Raw genomic sequence first — 18051 nt, forward strand, 5'->3', positions numbered from 1 at the left:
ATAAAATAAATGAATACAAATGTAAAAAATAAAATAAAACATCTTTGCATTTTGGGGTAAGAAAGATACATAGACATATTTTTGTGTGATCAAGACACAATGCAGGCTGAAATGAACTTGCTTTCCTACATGAACATGTCTGGAGCATCTGCACTAACCAGGAGGAAATGGCTTTGACTAATAATGCCTTTTCATTGCACACTAGTCAGGTAAGGATATGAATCACTTGTTAACATTTATTAAATACTAGTAAAGGACTATAATTCACTGCTGCAGGGCTATAATGCAGTAGTAAATAGCTGGTATAATGCAGTATCTCAGCTTTATTATATATCACAGCAGGGATCTGATGAACCTTTCCAGGCCAATCACAGGGTGCAGTGATGTACAGGGGTAGCACGATGCTTTGGGGCAGACCGTGACCTTGACAGCATCTGTTCAGAGAACACGGCTCCACTGCTATGAGCTTCAGTATCTGAAGCACTGAACAACATTTTTAGCACTTTGTGTGTTTGTCCCTCATACTGAGGTGTTAAGTAAATTTTCTCCATCCTGCAGCTCCTAAAGTGTCCACTTGAACCATCCCCCCACTCTCTTCACTTCCTCTCTATTTCCTGTCTGGCCTCGGGCTTTTGCACAGAAAAGGCACGGCACCAAGGCCACAGCCAGTGTGAGCCACGACACTGTACGCTCCTGATCGCACACAAACCACATGCTAAACACCTATGCACAAGTCAGGAAGCAGTTACACCTGCAGGTTATGCCATTTACTATATGAACATATTGAGTAAAGCCAAACAAACTAGTGAAGACCAACATCTAAATGTAAAATAAATATCACTTCACAGACTCGCTGTTTAAATGACTAGAAAGCACCAGCAATGGTTTAATAATGTGCAGAATACAACATGTACAACATCTCAATCCAAGAGAACAAAAGTATGATAGTGTTTTTTTTTTAGTCAACAGGTTAGACCGACAAGCTGGGTTGAGATTAACAGCATGAGTAATTATGCATTTAGACAATGATTAACTTTTACAAGAGGTCAAACGTGTACAAGGAAGGAAAAGAGACGACTACACCTAATACATGGCCACCTCAAAAAAGACACTTTCTGCAAATATAAACGATCACATTTGCCCGTGTCTCCTCATGTTCAGGCAATCTGAAATCAGCCTGAGGTGATGAAGGTTATTCTTTGTGGCAGAACATTTCACTTTCAAGAGCAACTCTAATCAGTCAGAGAGAGAGCAGTCTTGATTGCCTGACCTCCCTCTTTTATCTCTTTTTCCATCTCTCTTCCATCATCATCATCATCATCTCTATACATTCTTGTCAGAGTCCTGCTGATAGAGGGGTTCAGGGGGTCTTTCTCAGCTGATGGCCCTCAGAGAGTACTTTGCCTCCATGAGAGAAGCTCCAGAGGACAGCAGCACTGACCCGGTTTGACAGCTGTGTATGTGTCAGACACTTTTATCCAAAGCAATTAACAGTGCATTCAAGTTATACATTATAACTTCCATGTTTACACCTCCATGAGCTTCAGGAAGGTGTAACTAAAGCCATGGAGATCCTTAGAATGTAAAACATTTAGTATTCTACACTTTCATAACAGGTTTCTTGCAGAAAAACTGATTTAGCAATTAAGTAATTGGCATACCATCAAAACCTAATATGGCACACCTAATTTTATTTACTGGGTGTTTGTGTTCACGTGTATGCAGCCTATATGTTTATCTGAAGTATTTAAAAAGAAAACTGTATTTATGTATTTTTGCTCAGCTTTCTGTATTGAAAGTGGTTTTAGATTGCCTTCAATACAGAGAGACTACAGCTATATTTCCACCATAGACAGAGAGAGAGCAAGAAGACGAAGAATAAATGCTCTCTGCTTCGCCATTATCTAAACGCAGAGCTTTCTCAGTCGCTAATGTCACCCACAGACAAAGAAACTGCTGGAAAATGTATACCAAGAAACCACTGACCTTAAAAGACCTGGAGAAACTTCTTCTGACCCTTCCAGTAACTCACCCAAAAATGAAAATTTGTCATTTACACAGGCTTAGTTAGGACTAAAGCTTTCATGCTTAAAAAAATAATAATTCATGTGACTCTTCTGAAGTCATACGATAACAGAGTGAATTTTTAAGTCGCTATTCACTCATAAATCGTGGTCAAGTAAGTGAGTCAAAATTAACTGATATTGAAAAGATCTGATCAAATAAATAAAAAAAGTTCATGAATCAGACTAACATCGCTACTTCTGTCATGAACTCTCATTAAAGTGCCAAGGACATCTTTGGTGGATGTAGGGATTTTCAGTCAATAATAAAGCTCATGTCACCATTCAGTGTAACTGCATTGAAAAATAAAGACCAGAACAGTCTCCTGAAAATCTCCTTTTGTTGTTCATGGAAGAGAATACAGGTTTGAAACAATATATGAGTGTGAGTAAATGATGACGGATAAATTAATTTCGGGCTGTGCAAGTCCTTAACCGTCCAAAGACACATCCACACCACTCTATATCTTCAAAGCTCTCGCTTTCCATCTCTCTTTTTCTCCTTATCTCCATTGGTCTATAAATTTTTCTCTTTGTCCAGATGCTTCTCTTTCCTTGAAAGCAGCAGGGAGGAGGCCACTCGATCACAATCGATACATGCATCTCTTCTCGCCTCATTCTGGCCATTCCACCGCTCTCAAACGGCATGTGTGTAAAAGAACATGCTTCATCTACTCACACAAACAATCTTTCAACAACACTGCCAAAAACATGAATCAGTATTTTTGTCTTATTTGTCTTAAAGGGACACTTCACCCATTTGCATTAAGAGGTCTATTGTTAGACAACCAGTCATACTATTGAAGGGTCTTGCAACATTCTTTCATTTTCCCCTGAGACGAGAGAAATCCACTATTTATCTTTTTCACTTCCTCCTACAATGACGCAAAAACCGTCATTTGACGTCATTGTAGGAGGAAGTGTAAAAAGGGGGGATTTCTGTATAGACTACAAGCACAAATTCCCACCCTTTCAAACCCGCCCATAGGGGGTTGGACCTAATGCGCTAACAGAGCTTTCAAAGATCAGTGGGTGGGACTTCACTTGTAGATACTGAAATCAATATCAGCCATCTTGTTTATAAGCTAAGCTAACAAGCGCTGTGGAGATAGGAAGTTATGACAATGACGGAAGAAACTAAACAAGATATGGAAGTAGAGGATTTTGAAATTCTGCTGCTCGAATCGGCTGTTCGTTACGAGCCGCAATATAGTGAAGAGCAGCTGAGCCTGATGGAGGAACAGGAGGCGGACGAGGAGCCCGGACTGGCTCGAGCTGGGCGGACTGCTGGTGCCTGTGCTCTCGCGGTGCGCTACGGACACAGATAGAGTCCGTCTGCTGCAGAGAATTTCAACGATGGCAATTTCTCCTGGACGAAATCTCTGAATCAGACGAGCACACGGACGTTTGTGTTGTGATGTGAACCATCCTAGTGTCGCACCGCATATGTTCTGACTGAACATCCGTGCAATAATTCACCATATAGAAAGAAATACAAACGATGCATAATTCGCTAATGAGTTTGCCAATGTAACGGGGTTCGCTGTTGTGGGAAGAAGGAGGCGGGAACCGGCGAACATTTAAACATTTTAATAGTAAAATAAACAAATACAAAACAAAAGTATAAGCCAGCTGGCCACACACAACAGAAACAAAACATAAAATCAGGCCTGTTCCTTTTGTGCTTCCGTTCCTCCGTGAGAGATTCGAGACCGCTGCGTCTCACAGGTGTCATTCATTATCACTCACTCGTGTCGTCCTCTCACGTCCCTCGCCCTCGTCCTGCTCGCCACAGCCAACTAACTAGACATTTTGTGTGAAATGAATTTCAAACTCATTTGGCAGCTAACGTTAGCCTTGTAGACGGAAGAGTGATTTATCTGATGTTTGCGCTGTTCTGGATTAGTGGGAGTGGCTTGCGGAGCTGTGCAACGTGGTGCATTGTGGGAGTTGTTGTCTTACATACAAATGCGCCCTAAAGTTATTTTCTGTCTTTTCTCGGTCAAGAGGGCACCAAATTCAAAATTTCTTTTACATTTCGACTACATATATGACCCACTTTCAATAAAGATTAATCTTGAAATGGGTGAAGTGACCCTTTAAGCATCTGAGCATTCATATATAAATCCATAATAAGCTGATATAAAAAATATCTCAAATATAAAAACTTGTTTTAAAGAAATATATGATGAATTTTCATTTATATTTTAGATTAATATAAACTACCATTAGTACACTTTTATTCTAATTGTATTATGCATTAATTTGATCAAAAGTTTCAGTAAAGACATTTATGATGTTATTTCAAATAAATGCTGTTCTTTTGAACTTTCCATTCATTAAAGAATTCTGAAAGAAATTTTTAAACAAAATTATTAAGCAGCGCAACTGTTTTCAACATCAGCATATTAGAATAAGTTCTGAAGGATCATGTGACACTGAAGACTGGAGTAATGATGCTGAAAATTCAGCTTTGACATCACAAAAATAAATGATGTTTTTAAATATATTCAAATAGAAAACAGTTATTTTAAACTGTAACATTCCGCATTATCACCATGTTTTATGTATTATTAATCAAATACATGAAGCAGGCTTGGTGAGCATTAGAGACTTCTTTAAAAAATATTATCAACTCCATTAAGACAGATATAAATGAAGATTTTTCTTAATTGTATTTTTATTCTTGTAACATGTTTTTTTTAATGGAAAAACCTCACTAAATCTCACAAAATGGTATGTGTTTATGAATTATAAATCTTCCTTTTATTTATGATTTTTCCAAGATATATTATTTGAAATCGATACCTGAATATCATTTAGTGGAAAAAATTGTGTATCCCTCATCAAAATTGTATACTTAGATTTGATTAATGGAAAACAAGAGAAAAATACTGATAAAGAAAATGACTTATGCTGAAGACATGCACATATGCATTTCATTTGAGACTCTAGAGTAATCAGAGGGTTCAAACCCTTTATTAAGATGCAGATGAGCATACGGTGACTCTTACCGTCCTCTTCCTTGTGTGTGTTTTGCGGGCTGTGCATCCTATCTGCGCTGGAAGGATGGTTCAGGTCAGACAGTGCGGTGTGACGTTCAGCTGATATCCATGTGGGGTCACTCATATCAAACTCCTCACTACTCACTGAACACTCATCCTGTGGAGAAAGAGCCAGAGAGATGTCAGTCCGACAGCTGAGACAAGATTGCTCATATCGGCACAACGTCTGTGCATGTGCGCAAAACTAGAATAGATGTGAAAGTCAGATTGGGCCGTGATGTTGGCAGGCAAACAGGCCCATGAGGAGCGTTGTCAGAGAGAGCAGTCACCCCCTATTGAGTGACAGCATCACTCATACACACACACACACAGGCGCAGTGGCCCACCGGGACCACCAAAATTACAACTGGGCCCCAAAGCACAGTGCACACAGCATGGCAACATAGAAGTGTTATAGTGTACTGCTTCAGTATATCTATTCTATCGAAGGCATGAACATGGTGAAAAACATGATTTATTGATGAAATATTCACATTCTGACCTCTCTAAAACCTGATTCAGTCAAGTCATTCAGGTTTTTTGCCTTTGTGCAACCGCTTTGAAAATCAAGCAATGAATGAACATGAATCATTTTATAATTAAAGGAATATGTATCAGAACATATTTGATTCATGTGTGAATAATGGTTTGCACTGCGGTATATAAGGCTTTACATAAATACACAATTTGTCTGCTGAAAAACATGCATTGAAATGTAAATAATGTAATGTAAATAAAATCTGTGAAATATTTTCCAAGGTATGCATAAACTGATATTCTATACGCAGACATATTCACACAATTCCACTATATCATGGACATGACTATGAATTATGAGTTGTAATACGTTTTCTACCATCAATGGAATTCAATGGAACAGATGGCCTAACTCTAGCTTTGTAAATTAATATAATACTATTCAAATGTTTTTTTTTAAAGGAATTAATACTTTTATTCAGCAAGGATGCATGAAATGCATTAAATAACCTAAAGTGACAGCAAAGACTTTTACGTTATTACAAAAACTCTATCAAATAAATCCTTTGCTTTTGAACTTTCTATATCAAGGAACTGTAAACAGCACATCAATATATTAGAATGATTTCTAAAGGATCATGTGAAACTGAAAACTGGAGTTTTGGAAATTCAGCTTTACCATCACAGGAATAAATAACATTTTCAAATACATTTAAATAGAAAACAGTTATTTTAAATTGTAATTACATTTCACAATATTAGTGTTTCTACTATATTTCAAACAAATGCCATAAACCAACAATCTTTAGAATGGTAATGAAAGTCTTTGGAGGGTTTTTTTGTGTTGTTGCTAGATTTAGCACCAGGAAAAGGTCTAAGTATGATCGCTTAAAGTAACAGCACACCTCTCCTAGAAAATAATGCATGATTTGATGTATCATTCATGTTTAAAAAAAAGTGGTTATTCTTAGAGAAATGAATTATGATTATTATTATTATTATAATTATTAAAGCAAGCTCATGTAATTTATACATGTAATTTATTTTTCAAATGCATTTATCCATTTCAGAAAAAGATAAATTTGTTCCATCGACATGAAATGTGTCCTGTTTCGTAACAAGTTTCTTTAAATGAATGACTGTTTTCTTAAATAAGTCGATTTTCTCCATTCAAAATATTAAATTCACAACAGCACTGAGCCAGTGGTACAGATGCCTGTATACATATGTGAATCAAATAAATCATTGCATTCTGTTTTTTGTCCCATTTGATAGCATCATTTTTTCAAAATGAGTGTTTGGATGACACTTCTTAAGTACATTTGTAATGTTAAGGGTCTACGGGGAATTCACAGAAATATTTGTCATAAAAATTTTTCCAGAGAACACGTCAAACGAGGTCAAACTTAAAAAACGTAATGACTGTAATGATGGCTATTTTACTTAATTTGTTCCCTTGACTTATTAAATTGCTCTTCAATTTGAGAAACCTGTTCAGTCGAGGTCTTCCACCTCTGAAGGATAGTCAACATCACATTTTAATCACATAACAACCTACGCATATCCTCAAATGAATGTCTCTAAATTATCTCAAGAGCTCAGGCGGTTCCATTCGTGTGTTGATTATCTACATGAACATCTCAAACTGGCTCAATCGAATGTACACGCTGTGCCAGGTTTGTAAAGCAATGAAATACCTGTGCATAATGTATTGGACAGAAGAGGATGATTTATTAGACAGGCGAAAGTAAAAGCCGCCCCAGGGACAGCAGGGTGAGGACCCATCTGCTCATGCCTGTTGTTGAAGGGGAACCCTGCCACCCCGCCACGGCACGACCTCTGTTTAAACAGACGGATTTCCCCCCAGAGCTGCCAATCACACAATACCTTGCACCACCAGCCCAGCGCCAGCTCTGATTGGTTAAGGTGTTTACATGCAAATTTGACAGTGAATTATTAATGGGAGAAAGTCTTCCACCCTCTCCTTTCTGGTGCTTCCTTAAAGGAGGTTTTGCTGTTAAAATACTTTATTCTATGCAGTTTAATGTAAAAAGGTGACTACAAGCAAGACACTTCTATATTGTCTTATAAATGCCATAGTGGCTCAATGGTGCCTTCAGAATATTTAAACAAATTGCACGTTTGAGTAACTTGGTGCAAGCAGTGGCATGAGTTTGGGATGGGACTATCTGTCTGGGATAGTAGTGATTGGATAACCTGTTTGGCCACAATAAATTCTGCTGCAACTATAGTAGCACAGAAACTACATACTTTACCTTTAAATCAACCAGGAATGTGTTTTAGGAAAGTCAACATGTTCAATTTTGATCTCACTGCAGGGGGCAACAATAAAGATGTTCTCTTTCTGCTAGTTCTGATTTTTAACTTGCCCTGCCAATGTTTTCACCAGCCCTCAAGCACAAAAGTGTGACCAATTTATGAAGGAGTAATGAGGCTGGAATGAAAATTCAGCTTTGCATCACAGGAAAAAAATTACATTTATAAATATATTAAAAAGAAAACATCTTAAACTAATAGTATTACAGAATATGTCTGTTTTTACTATATTTTTTAGCAAATAAACGTAGCCTTGATAAGCATGAGAGACTTCTTTCTGAAAACATTTTAAAAATATTACATTTGAATGTATTATTTGAATGGTAGTATACATACACAATTGTAGGAATGCATATTAAAGCTCTGTTAAAAAAATCTGAACTTAAGTGAATTTTCTTTCTTCCCACAAAACCAAAATGTAGCCATGCACTTTTTTTGTGGCTTCTTTCACAAAAAGAAAATTTGCAACAAACTAGAAATTATACAGCTATAAATGTTACTTAATAAATTCATAAATCACTCTTTTGGAAACCGATAACATGAGATGCAAAACTTGATTACTTTGTCGCATTTACACATTTTTAATCATGCTCAATTTTGTTAGTAATGTAATGTTAGTAAGATAACAGTATCTTGGTGACAAATTAACAGAATTTGAAGTGAAGCCATAAAAATGGATGTGCTAGATCAACAAACGATTTTCAGTGGCAGCGCAGCACTGGCCTGAAAGGAAAAGTGATTGATCTTCGTCAGGTGATTGTCAGAGTTGTCGACCAGCCTGAAACCCTCACACTGACCCAGGCCCAACAGGCCATCCTTATTGTTGAGGCCTGCACTGACTTAAATAATCAACGTTTGAATAATACATCAAATCAAACAAATACCGGATACATGTGCATGTGTATAAATGTGCCCCTAGAGATCAAGAATGATGCCCAGGGGTCAGCAGAAGTCAGCAGGGTCAGCTGATAGGAACCGAAAGCAGAGGGAGGGCTCAGAGAAACCCTTTTAAGGTCACAAGGAAACATGCTGGCTCAAACCATCAGGAAGACAACAAAGAGGATCGCACTTAAAGCGGCCACTCACCCGTCCCACCCCCCAAACCCTGCGTAATGTATTCTGCCGCATTTTCATTCCCTTGCTGAAGTCCCGGAATGGACAATCCAGCACCTCCTTAATCATCTTCCAATAGGACATCAAACAGGAGCCTCTTTTAATCTGACATTTAACTCCTTTTCAATTATAATCTTGTAAAATCGCGTTTAACCGCTTCAAGCCCGTGATCAGCGCCGCACGGCTAATCCAATTTAGGACAATGCAGGTCATCAGCGGCCGAATCTCTCCAACTCCATCTCCCCACACCCCTACGGCTCAATTCTGATGGTCTTTTATTAGTTTTTATTGTTTATTAATGATCATGCTTACAGCCTCCTCATCTGCATGCATGTGACATTCCGCTCTCTCCCTCTCTCTCTGACAAATTGCCGTCTATGCAGATAAAGAGAGCAGGGACAGCCTGGCATTTTCTCCCTTCACGAAACATCCTGGCTCCTCCGTGTCTTTAATGAGAATAACTGATAGAAACGAGTCCAATCACCCGGGTTTGGGTGGCTCTGTGTGCTGAGCATACTGTGTTTCAGGGTTTCTTTTGTCTGAAAGCTGCGTGTGCGTACACAAAACACAAAGAGCAGACGTCCTTGGGAGATGGTCTCTTCTCAGCCAGGGCTGGGCGGTACCTTTGTCCCGTCTAGCTTTTTCATTTAGTTGATTAACTTTGCTTTCATAATGATACGCTTTTGGGTGGGTGAGAATGAAAGGAGCCTTTTATCGCTTTAACTGATTTACGTTCACGCAGCTTGAACCTCCGAGCCAGGAGCGTGGACATTTGTAGAGTGACTTTATTAGCAGGTTTAGCCTGTTACCTGCCCCGCTGTATACTGAGCTGTAAATTGTCTAAATTAAGACGTGAAGGGGGTAAAGTCTTTAAAAAATCATTAACTTTAGGAGCGAGTCTATTTTTAATAGCATGCCGAGGGGAGTCAGACTACCTGCTCTTCTGCCTTCAGGTCTGAAGTTCAAAAAAAGGTCTTGGGGAAAAACAAAAAACAGATAGCATATTAATATACAGGTTCATCACGTAAATACACATGCGCACACGCCTAATGTACCTTCAATGATTGATGCCTGCCTTCAGAGGCACGCCGTGCTGTTTTGTCAAGCACAGAGGCACTAAAATATGAATATAAATGAATGTCTTTCTCTGAGACAGCTTAAAGCATGTATGAGAACGCTGGGGCAACATTTGCTTTCCTGAGCTTGTAAAAAAGCTTTTGTAAGGAGATTGGCCCCTTCCGGCTGCGTTAAGAGATGAGGATCTTCTAGGCTGGGTTATGGGGAGGCTTTTTGGTACCAGGGCCATTTAAAGCTAATCCAGTTAGCAAGCCAAGTAGCCAACCCTTCCTGTCCGACTCTTCAACCTTTCCTTCTCATATCGGCAAGCCGACTGATGGTGTCCTTGTGAGAAGCACAATGCTGTGGAAAAGGGTTTATGTTGGCAAGTCCAAAACAATTAACCTGACAAACTCCATTTGCATCGCCGATACTGTAAAAATCAATAAAGCTCTCACAAAATGTCTTTAATATTGAGATAACTGGGTTTAGACTATTCACAGCACCTTCCATTGAATCATTCAGCAATAGAAAACATTGAATACAGCATCAAAAAAAGAGTGAGGTGGTCATGGTACTTCCTGAGCATAAATGATTAGTTATGCGATTGTTTTGCATATACGTCTGGAACAAGCGATAATTCTCAGTGTCTTGTCTTATTTAATCTGCAATTAGTTCCCCTCCTTTTTCTATCTATAACCATATTTAGCATGGCAAGGACAGCGACATGGCTCCAAATGCATAAAGAAATAAATTTTCAAGGATTAATAAATAAATAAAAAGGAGGAATGCTAAGCATATATATGTGCTGCCATGGAAACTGATCTATATCTGCAATACTGAAACTGATTTAGACAAACAAAAAACAGACATACATTTTTAGTCTGGACAGTAATGGACAGTCTTTTTAGAATGTAATGCTCTAAAAAATAAAATAATAATTGTTTAAAATTTACTTTTATCTTTAAAAAAAAAGCAATCTACATACCGGTACATTTTTAGTCTGGACAGACATTTATGCGAGTTCTAATAAAAAAAAAAATAATAATAATAATAATAATAATAATAATAATGACAATGGCACTTTATCTTTAAAAACCCCAACAGATATACTATTTTAGTCTAGACAAACTTGTGTTGTAAAGAAAAAAAAAAAAACTCTTAAAATAATCATAATAATTTTTTTTGTCTTTTATAACTTAACATGAAATGACATTTGCTTAAAACTTTGTCCTTTATTTTTCAACAGGAAGTGTTATGGCACAGACAGGAACTCAAATCATGACGGCACATTCAGCTCAAGAGCCAATTTTTTCACACATCCACCACACACAAGGTCACAAGATCTTTCTGGGCCCAAGGATGAACACTGACAGCTGTCTGTCACGTCAAATCCTTTATTTCTCACATCCAACAGATGTCTGAGCATGTTCCATGAGCTTTCTGTCTTTGTCCGCCTTCCCTCTGTCCACTGGGATCAATAGCTTCCTAAGGAAGCACACTGTATCATTTCAACACAGAAAGGTGAGCGTATTGATAAGACTGCCGTTACTCTATTAAGGCCTGTAAGACTGCAGTGCACACTTATACATGGAACCATTCGCCCTCAAACACGCACACACAAAAACACACATTGTGAGGTCCAATGAGGATTAACATCTTGCAGACCGTGAGCTTCCACTGCAGAATATTGATTTGGTAGGAAAACCGGCCATGAAAAGGGAAAATACCAGCACTGACACATAAGGTAAAGGTATACATACATAATCATGTCAAAACACACTTGGTGATCTCGCATCCAAAGCATGCTATAAAGTAAACGCTAGAAGAAGAAAAAATGTGGGTGCGGAAGGACAAACAGATAGTTTGATATCAGTGGCTGTTTGAGATATTACACCCCAGTGTCAGCCACAGGCTAAAAAACATAAAGCATTCTGTTACATGAAGATGGGCTATGATCAATGATTCTGACTGGACCTTCATTGATCCTGAGGTGAGGGGAGGGGAGCTATTTCTGCCTGCAGATGCCCCTCTTTTCCTCTCTGAAGAGCAGCGAAACCAAATCTGCACGCTCTGTAACCAGCCCTGCCCATTATTCTATACACGACCCAGAACAAAAGCCAAAAAGAGGAAAGAGCGTCTCTCCGAGGCATCACTCATTTCCGTCATAGCGATCTTCACATGCTTTAAAGGTGAAGTGTGTAATTTCTTCAGTGTTTAAAACATGTTGTTTATTATAATCACTTCCTTCGTTCTGTTGAACACAAAAAGAATATATGGCCACTCCTTTCAATACAATGAAAGTGAATGAGGGCTGGCCTAGGACGGTCAAGCTTAAAAAAGGACACACACCATAAAAATAGGCCTAGTTCATGTCTTGTGCATTAGCCTATATTACATTTTTTATTTAATTAAATAAACAAATATTTATATTTTCTTTAATAATTTATTAAAATATATAATAAAGAATATATAATTTAATAATTTCTCATTATATTTATATCATTTCTTCTCATATTATATTTATATACTTTATCATGTTTACATATTAACATATAATTATAATTAATTTAGATTAACAGAGACTAAATAGAAAATCTGTACTTTACTTTAAATGAACTTTGGTGGCCAGATACAGTCTCAAAAATATTGTACATTTTCCCTTATGCTTGCATACAGTTTAAACATTTACATTTTTTTTAAAAGATTCATATCGCAACAAACAAACAATATTTCACTAAATGATGTGAACATTTATCAGTAGGCATTGCAGATTAATTAACCACGAGTGTATGAACAGACGTCAGTACAAAGTCACTGGGAAGATGAAAAACTTCTGGAAATTAAATTCACTTCACATATCTTTTCTCCAGCTGTTCCACACCAAGTAACACAGCTATTCGATAACAGACATGACAGCCAACATCTAGTCAAATTTACCGGAATAGCCAATATACTCAATCAGAAGTTTCTTAGAAAGGATACCAACTAAAAAGACCAGGAAAAAAAAAGGTTATCTTTATGTTGTACCACAACATAAAAGAAGCTACCTTTTTATCTAAAAGTCCAGTTCATCTGCGCACAAGCATTTGGAAGCTTCGATTAAAAGGCTTACATTTCAGGCAAGGCATGAATCTCCATGAACTACATGGTATAGTAGGGAGTGGAAAATAATGTGTTCCCGTTACTGTGATAGCCGATATAAAAATGTGAATCCAATTTCTAGAGCAAGGACACTTTTTTTGAGAACACCACACAAGCTTTTGTGTTTGTACATATTGTTCCTGTCTGGCGACCATTATGGATAACGGCACAAGCATTACCTATGACTAAGCTGGTCATCAAATTCTGTCTCTTGTGGTTGCTCAGTCAAATATCAGCCTTTGAATCTACATACAATTGTACAAAAATGTGATTTCTTTTTTTGTTAGAACTGTTCAGATTATGGTTTTAACAACTCTGAAAGTGGACTTTATAGCCATAGCCAGCCATTTATAAATAGTTAGAGTGTATTGTAGGTTTATGAACACTATGGAATTTGACATGCTGAACATGAACAAACAAAGTACTATTTTTTACTACTTTATGATAGACATAAACACTACTGTTCAAAAGTTTTGGGTCAGCAATTTTTTTTAATGTTCACCAGGGCTGCATATTTGATAAAAATATAGTAAACAAACATGATATTGTGAATTATTATAACAATTTAAAAGAACTATTCTGATCTCCTTCAGAAACCATTCTAAGGGCTGGTTCACACAGAACGCAGGTCTCTAGAACAAAAAAGGGGGGGGGGAATTGAGGACAAAAGCTTAGGCCGCGCCACAGGGCACAGGGGCCTATGCGCGCAGCTCTACAATAAAATACAATTTAATCCCATATTAAATAGTTAAAAAAATCTGAAAATCAATCCGTGGCGGTCAGCGTTGATATTGTGGCGGACCGCCACAAATTAATGAATGTATGGGAACCCTGCGCTGCTTAATATTTTTGTGGAAACAATAATACATATTTTTAGGAGTCTTTGATGAATACAAAGTTTCAAAGATTATTTGAAATTGAACTGAAATAAAAACATTTAAATGTCTTTACTGTCACTTATAATTAATTTAATGCATCCTGTCTAAATAAAAGCATTACTTCCTATCAAATAAAAAGAAAATCTTACTGACCCCAAACTTTTCAATAGTAGTGTATATTCTTGCAAAAAAAAGTAAAAAAAAAAATTGAATCTGAAAACTCACAATCCGCAAACTACATGTGATTCATTACCAATGAATGAACCAATTGTACATTAAAGTTACAAGTGACCCATCATCCTACAAAAAAAAAAAAAAAAATCATCTATTCAGTGGGTTTCCTGAATGACTAATTGCTCATAGGAAACCCTTGTATATAACTAGACTAATATTGGGTTCATCCGACCTTGATTAAATGCATGTCTTTTTACATTAGACATGCTCATGTATTTAAAAACAGACGGAGCTCAATAGAATGTAACAAAATGCAGGAGTCTCTTAAGTCCAGGCCATTTTTATACCTCGATATGCCACGACAATGTTCATGGCGGGATGCTGAAAAAATACTCAATGCAAAAGAGATTTCTGTCTCAGCACAGCTTGCTATTAAAGCAACACAACTAAATTTGGGGGGTGGTGTATTGTACACCTCTGCTTTCTGAATCAGAGCTGATCCAAACACGTAATCTCTTCCCCCTCTGTGCAGGTAAATGAAACACAAGGCGCATTTTTGTCCCTTTCTCATTGTACTCTGGGAAAAAACATCTTGGCTTTTGTGTAGATACTTGCTTAACTGATATTCTATGACGGCAATTCCTGAGTAGATTTTTAGTTCTTGTTAGGGATGTGCAAAAGTACTCGGGTACTCGGACATGACGGCGATGATAGATCATGAAAACAATCATCGCCATGACTTTTAAAAATATATTTTTTTTTATGATTGATTATTTCGCCATTTTGAGCAGTTACTGAGGTCTGATTGGTTGGCTGTCCGGTTAGGACAGCATGCCGTCCAGACCGGCGAAATAAATTGAAACTATATTTGAAAGCACGCAGTGATGCCTGAATAACTTTAATAATGAAAATACAGTTATGTCATGACAACTCGGAGTGTTTGGCATGGTAATAGGTGTGACAATGTTGATTTATTTTGTCTTGGCAGAATAGATCTTCGCTGCTGCTGGTTATTGCAGAACTTTGTATTTCAGTGCAAGATATGCAGCGCCAATCTGCCATATCCTATAATGAGAGCACTATTGTAATAGAATGTTGTGTTTGTGCTTTAGTTGCCGTGTTTCCCGTGTTCCGTGTTGTTATGGGAAGAGCGCATCCACAACGGGAGTTGTGACAATTTCAGACAAGCACAGTCAAGTTGTGCAGTAATATTTCTTTTATGTCGTATCTGATTAAATCTCATATAGGATGCATTTGGTTGAGTTCATTAACCTGCTAGCAAATCGCTTCAGTTTACTGGTGTTCATTCAATCTCAACTTGAATGCCATTCCCTACATTATCGTCTTAGATTATTCAAGACAGTCATTTTTCCTTTTAGATGTTTCTTTTTCAAAAACATTGATGAAATAATTAATAATCCAGCAGTGTTATTTTTTCTTGTCATTTTTTTCAACAGTAGGGTTAATTCAAATTGTTTCTCATCATGGCATCGAAAACGCGCAGGGATGCCTGGAATAACCCGATAAAGTAGATGAAAATAGTATACAGTTAAGTGCAAGGCAGTGCCAATCAGCCATATACATTAAATCGTAATGAGAGCATTATAAAATGTTGTGAATACTTTGTGCAAGGTGCCCGTGTTTCAGCGCGTTGTTACTGGAAGAGAGCATCCACAACAGGAGTAACAGATTCCGGCTAGCACGTAACTTAGTTTAAGTTCACTTGCATTTGTGTCCTTTTGTGCAGATACCAGTTGTAATGTTACACTTATGTTGTGTATCTAGGAACAGGCTTCAGTTTACTGATGTTCATTCACTCTTCAGCTTCACCTCATGCAGCTATTCCTTTTAGATGTTTCTTTTAGATGTGTCATTTTTCTAGTCACATTTTCATATTTTGATAAACATATTTTCATGTCAACATTCATTTTCTTAACAGTGTTTTAATTAAAATATTTTCATTATTGCCATGACAGGTACTCAAGTACTAGTTTTTGAGAACTATCAGTACTCGAAATGAAAAATTGACAAAAATGCCCATCCTTAGTTCTTGTCTGATATTGCAGACAGAAAGAATGTGGTTTTTAAAAGCGGAACTTCAGTGGATTCATTAAACAAACATTCTGGCTTTTTTTCTTCTCAATGAAGTGTCTCGTGTTCCTGTGAAGCACATAAGCCTTTGATACTTACTCCTGCTGAGATAAGACAAAAACATAGTCCTTTTTTCCCCTTTGGCATAGATGTTTTTCTCTATGAGACATGCATCGCTGCTGGAATTTTAAAGGGAGCCATTTCTTGAAAAATGTTGACAATAAAGGCTTGTTTTATCGTCTTTTATGGGTGGAAAACATCTGTCAAGGACCAGCACATACTGTAGAATTACACAGCTGTTTGTGTGAAGTGAAATAAGAATGTAGGCTACTCACATAGATGTCCTGATGCCCTCTCTCACTGATAAACTGACCATCAGGACCTTATAGAAATGGTGGTGTATATATAAACCAGATTACGCTGCAAAAAAATGCCACTCGAGGAATACTGATATTTGAGATGACCTCACTTCCTGTAAGATATACCTTGGAGCAATGGCTTTATCCAGGTCAGCAGAGATGAGTGGCATAGCCGTGCATGTTTGTGACCTCTGCAACAGATCTCAGCCCGCTCTTTCTGTATGACCAACTGATGTCTTCAATGCGGCTTCTGCAGACGACCACTATTGTCTCTAAATGACCTCTGCTACTGATCCCATCATCTCTGTCTGCAGTGTCCTAGCCTTTTTGCAAGCATGAACAAAAGGGGCATGATCAATTAAGTCTTTCAGGGACACAAGACCAGGTTCGGCACGAGCAGTTTGCTTGTGGATGGAAACTGCAACAGGAAGATCATCTGGTTTAGATCAATAGTTTAGAGGAAGAACTGAAAGGAAAGAAAAAGATGATCAAGATTTCCCATTTCACAGCCTGATTTGTAGGAGCAAGCAGCAACCCAACAGAATTTAAGAGCAGATGACACACCAAGCCTCAGGAGGTCAAACCCAGCATTCAACAGACACACGGATTACTGTAGGTCCCACTACTGCTATTCTCCTCTAATCCAGTCAGTCACAAATCTATCTTGACGATTAACCCTTTTCCCTCCTCCACAAACCACAAATCCCACAAATAAAATCACACCAACATTGTTGGATAGGGATGGGAATTTTACGATTTTGATCACAACTCTAACCATTAATATTTATTAGTACTTTTGAGGAATCATCAAATAAATGACCATAACTTTACTATAGCCTAACACATCTATACCATACTTTAATCAAAACTATTTTTTTTCTTAAAAACACTGAACGATAATAAAAAAAGTAACACTCTGATCCTGTGAGTTCCTATGTGTATCTTTATTCTTCTAATTGTCATACATTATGAGTCATAAATTCAGTATAGTTAAAAGTTTACAAACTAATAGTCAGATGTTAATTTGGTAACCGTTCTGAATGATTCACAAAGTGACTGAGCCATTATAGACAGTTTTTTTGTGACTATCTGTGAGTCACTGTAACAGAGTAATTATAAAGAACCAGCTCATGAGAGTCATTTGTCCTCAAATCGGAGTATGGTGGTCATACCATATATTTGTTCCATATCATACCATATATCACTCATGAAAGTTATCACTGCAATACTTTTTATTGTAATATTTTTCAGTGTAGAGAAATCACATTCATCACATTTAAATCAGACTGCAAGCTTAAAACTCAACTAAAGCATC

The 18051-nt window shown here is 37.4% G+C and overlaps 1 protein-coding gene across 1 annotated transcript in view; it reads right to left on the minus strand.

Moving 5' to 3' along the window:
- nol4lb (nucleolar protein 4-like b) overlaps positions 1-18051 on the minus strand; it is a 111802-nt gene that overhangs the window by 57631 nt on the left and 36120 nt on the right. Inside the window, exon 5 of the mRNA XM_056238225.1 lies at positions 5078-5225. Within this exon, the coding sequence (XP_056094200.1) occupies positions 5078-5225 (148 nt within the window). The remainder of the gene's footprint in view (positions 1-5077; positions 5226-18051) is intronic.

The sequence above is a fragment of the Rhinichthys klamathensis genome, unplaced genomic scaffold (assembly GCF_029890125.1).
Source record: "Rhinichthys klamathensis goyatoka isolate OS25496 unplaced genomic scaffold, OSU_Roscu_1.1 h1tg000510l_1, whole genome shotgun sequence".
NCBI lineage: Eukaryota > Metazoa > Chordata > Actinopteri > Cypriniformes > Leuciscidae > Rhinichthys > Rhinichthys klamathensis.